General features: G+C 61.9%; 2 protein-coding genes across 2 annotated transcripts in view; one reads left to right on the top strand and one right to left on the bottom strand.

The window, feature by feature from the left end:
* PTSG_11876 (uncharacterized protein) overlaps positions 1–3,019 on the top strand; it is a gene marked incomplete at both ends in the record, with an annotated part of 5,211 nt that extends 2,192 nt beyond the window's left edge. Inside the window, 2 exons of the mRNA XM_004996849.1 lie at positions 66–2,820; positions 2,973–3,019. Of these exons, the coding sequence (XP_004996906.1) occupies positions 66–2,820; positions 2,973–3,019 (2,802 nt within the window). The remainder of the gene's footprint in view (positions 1–65; positions 2,821–2,972) is intronic.
* A 2-nt stretch (positions 3,020–3,021) lies between these two features.
* PTSG_11877 (uncharacterized protein) overlaps positions 3,022–3,073 on the bottom strand; it is a gene marked incomplete at both ends in the record, with an annotated part of 7,024 nt that continues 6,972 nt past the window's right edge. The window contains one exon of the mRNA XM_004996850.1: positions 3,022–3,055. Within this exon, the coding sequence (XP_004996907.1) occupies positions 3,022–3,055 (34 nt within the window). The remainder of the gene's footprint in view (positions 3,056–3,073) is intronic.

Below are 3,073 nucleotides of genomic sequence, written 5' to 3' on the forward strand. Positions count from 1 at the left end.
TGCAGGCATCACCTTCTGAGCGTGCAGTATGTCTGACCCGTCGGACACGTCGTTTTCCACGCCAGGATTCAAGATGGACCTGCCCAAGTTCTCTGGCTCGCCCGGCACCTTTTCATGCGTGGAGCATTCGCATGAAGATGGCGCTCAAGCTCCGCGGCGACGACGTCTGGGCAGCTGTGGAGGCAGGAGCATCGTCATCGGGAGGTCCAAGCTCAGCGACACGCTCAAGTGCAAGGAGACCGACAGCAGGAGATCACGCCAACCTCACCGCTGCAAACCTCATCGCGTCCACGCTCTCAGGCTACCCCCTTCTCCTCTTCACCAACGGAGAAGCAGACGTCAACGCCGGCCAAGGATGGGCCCGGCTCAAGGACCACTACGCTTCGCAGGACCGCCTCCGCATCGCAGAGCTCAAGGAGGCGCAGCTTCACGTCCCCTGCGGCAACCTCGCCCGCTTCTTCGAGCGACACATGGAGCTGCAGCAGCAGTTGCAGGACGCAGGCGTGCGCCAGGACAACGAGGACCTCTTCACCATCGTCTGGAAGCAGCTGCCACGCTGGACAGCCCCGCTCACGCTTCCCTACTTTGCCAGTGGCCGCTTTCCCTCCCTCCTCGAGCTCAGCATCAGGCTGCAGCAGCTGGAGCAGCAGATGCGTGGTTCACGCACACAGCCGCAGGCAGGCGGCTTCATGGCAAGCGCACCGCCACGCAGAGGTGGAAGACGCGGCTTCTCCAACAGCAGCAACAACCACGGACGCCAGGGACGCAACAATGGCAACAGCAATGGCAACAGCAACGGCAACAGCAACGGCAAGGAGCGCCGCTTCCGTGGCAACTGTCACTACTGTGGCAAGTATGGACACCGTGCAGCAGAGTGTCGCAAGAAGCAACGCGACAACGGAGCAACAGGCTTCACTGCACAGGCACAGCATCAACATGGTCAAGACGCAGCAACCTTCGTCGCTGCCACAGCTACTACACCCACGCAGCTGCACGACCCACTCACGTGGCTTGCAGACACGGGTGCTTCACACCACCTCACCTTCGTCAAGGACGCCTTCGTGGAGCTGACACCGCACCTGCAACAGCACCATCCACGCCACATCACTGCGTTTGGCGGCACACGTGTGCCCGTGCGCGGTGTTGGCTCTGTGCTGTTGCATGCACGCACGACGAGCGGAGCTACGATGCAGATTGTGCTACAGGAGTGCCTCTACGTGCCCGAGGGCCAGGCCAACCTCATCGCCCTCGGTCGTCTGACCAGGGACAGCAGCGGCAGGCCAACGGGCCACTCGCAGCGTGATGGCGCTGATGGGCACTACGTGCGCTTCAGCCACGGAGCCGAGGTCAAGCTGAAGGAGCGCAACAGCCTCCGGTGCTGGCCCATTGTTGCTGTTGGTCCATCCACGGCACACGGTCTCACCGCTGATGCCTGCAAGCAACCACAGCAACCCGCAGCAGCTCCTGCAGCCCAGAGCAAGGCACACACACCATCGATGCATGATGTGCTTGGCCACCGCAACGACAACGACGTGCAGCAGTACTGCAAGCTGATGGGCATCGACGATCGCAACGCCATCAGCAGCAAGCAGTGTACAACGTGCGCAGTGACCAAGAGCACTCGTCACAGCGTCAGCAAGCACGCGGAACGCACACAGGTGCCCGGCGAGCGCATCCACGCCGACATCGTCGACTGGACCGCGGACTCACCCACGGGCAAGCGCTACAGCCTCGTCATCGTCGATGAGGGAAGCAAGCTCCTGCATGCAGTCCATCTCAACGCCAAGAAGGACGCAGTTGCCGCGTTCCAGTCTTTCCTGCGCGAGACCAAGCTCCCCATCTCGCCCACAACAACAGCACTCCAGACGGATTCCGATGCCATCTTCCTCGGAGCTGACTTCCAGGCCATCGTCAAGAAGCACCTGAAGCAGCACCAGCAGTCCCCGCCGTACACCCAGGCGCAGAACGGCATCGTCGAGCGACAGGTGCGCACCCTCTCCGACATGGTGCGAGCCATGATCACGGGTGCAGGCCTTGACGCATCGTACTGGAGCCTCGCCTGCAACCACGCCCTCCATATCCTCAACAACATGCCTCGCCCTTCCCTCCACGGCAAGACACCGCTGCAAATTGTCACGGGCTCGCTGCCCAAGCACCTGCCGCAGCTGCACGTCTTCGGGCAGCCGGCCGTCGTCCACATCAGCACACAGCGCGGTCGCCTGCAGCCCAAGGGTCGTCGAGGCATCTACGTCGGCCACAACAGCAGCAGCAACAGCCACCTCGTCTACTTTGCAGACACAAACACTGTTGTGTCCTCCATCCACGTCCGCTTCCTTCCCTTCTCCAAGGCCGATGATGTCGTGGATGAGGGGGAGGAGCAAGTGCAGACATCCACGACATCGTCCATGCTCCAGCTTCCCAGTGCACGTGACAGCAGCAACAGCACCACTGACGGTGAGCCACCAACGGTTCACATCGACGATGACCAGGACGAGGATGTCGAGACAGACTTCCTGCTCACGGACTTTGACGACGACAGCAGCAGCGACACCAACGACGCCAACTACGATCCAGACACAACAGACGCAAGCGACACCGAGGCAGGCGCGTTCACAGCAAGCAGCAGTGGCGACACCAGCCTCACGGAGCCTGCAAGCATCAAGCAGGCACTCAAGAGCCAGCAACGCAAGCAGTGGACTCAGGCATGCTTGGAGGAGATCGGGGCCATGGAGCGCAACGGCGTTATCAAGCTCATCCCACGCAGCGCCGTGCCACGGCAGCACACGCCTCTCAAGTCGCGCTTCGTCTTCAAGGTGAAGCGTGATGCTGAGGGCGCGCCGACGCGCTTCAAGGCACGCTGGGTCGCCAAGGGCTTCAGCCAGCGACCGGGCATCGACTTCCACCAGACCTACGCCCCAACACCAGCAGCCAAGACCATCCTCACTGTGCTCGCCGTCTCCCTGCAACGACAGCACCAGCTGCACCAGCTCGACTTCAAGTCGGCTTACCTGCAGGCTGATCTCAAGGAGGAGCTGTACATGGAGCTGCCGCCGCACTTCACCGACATCGGCGA

The sequence above is a fragment of the Salpingoeca rosetta genome, assembly GCF_000188695.1.
Source record: "Salpingoeca rosetta unplaced genomic scaffold supercont1.5, whole genome shotgun sequence".
Lineage (NCBI taxonomy): Eukaryota > Choanoflagellata > Craspedida > Salpingoecidae > Salpingoeca > Salpingoeca rosetta.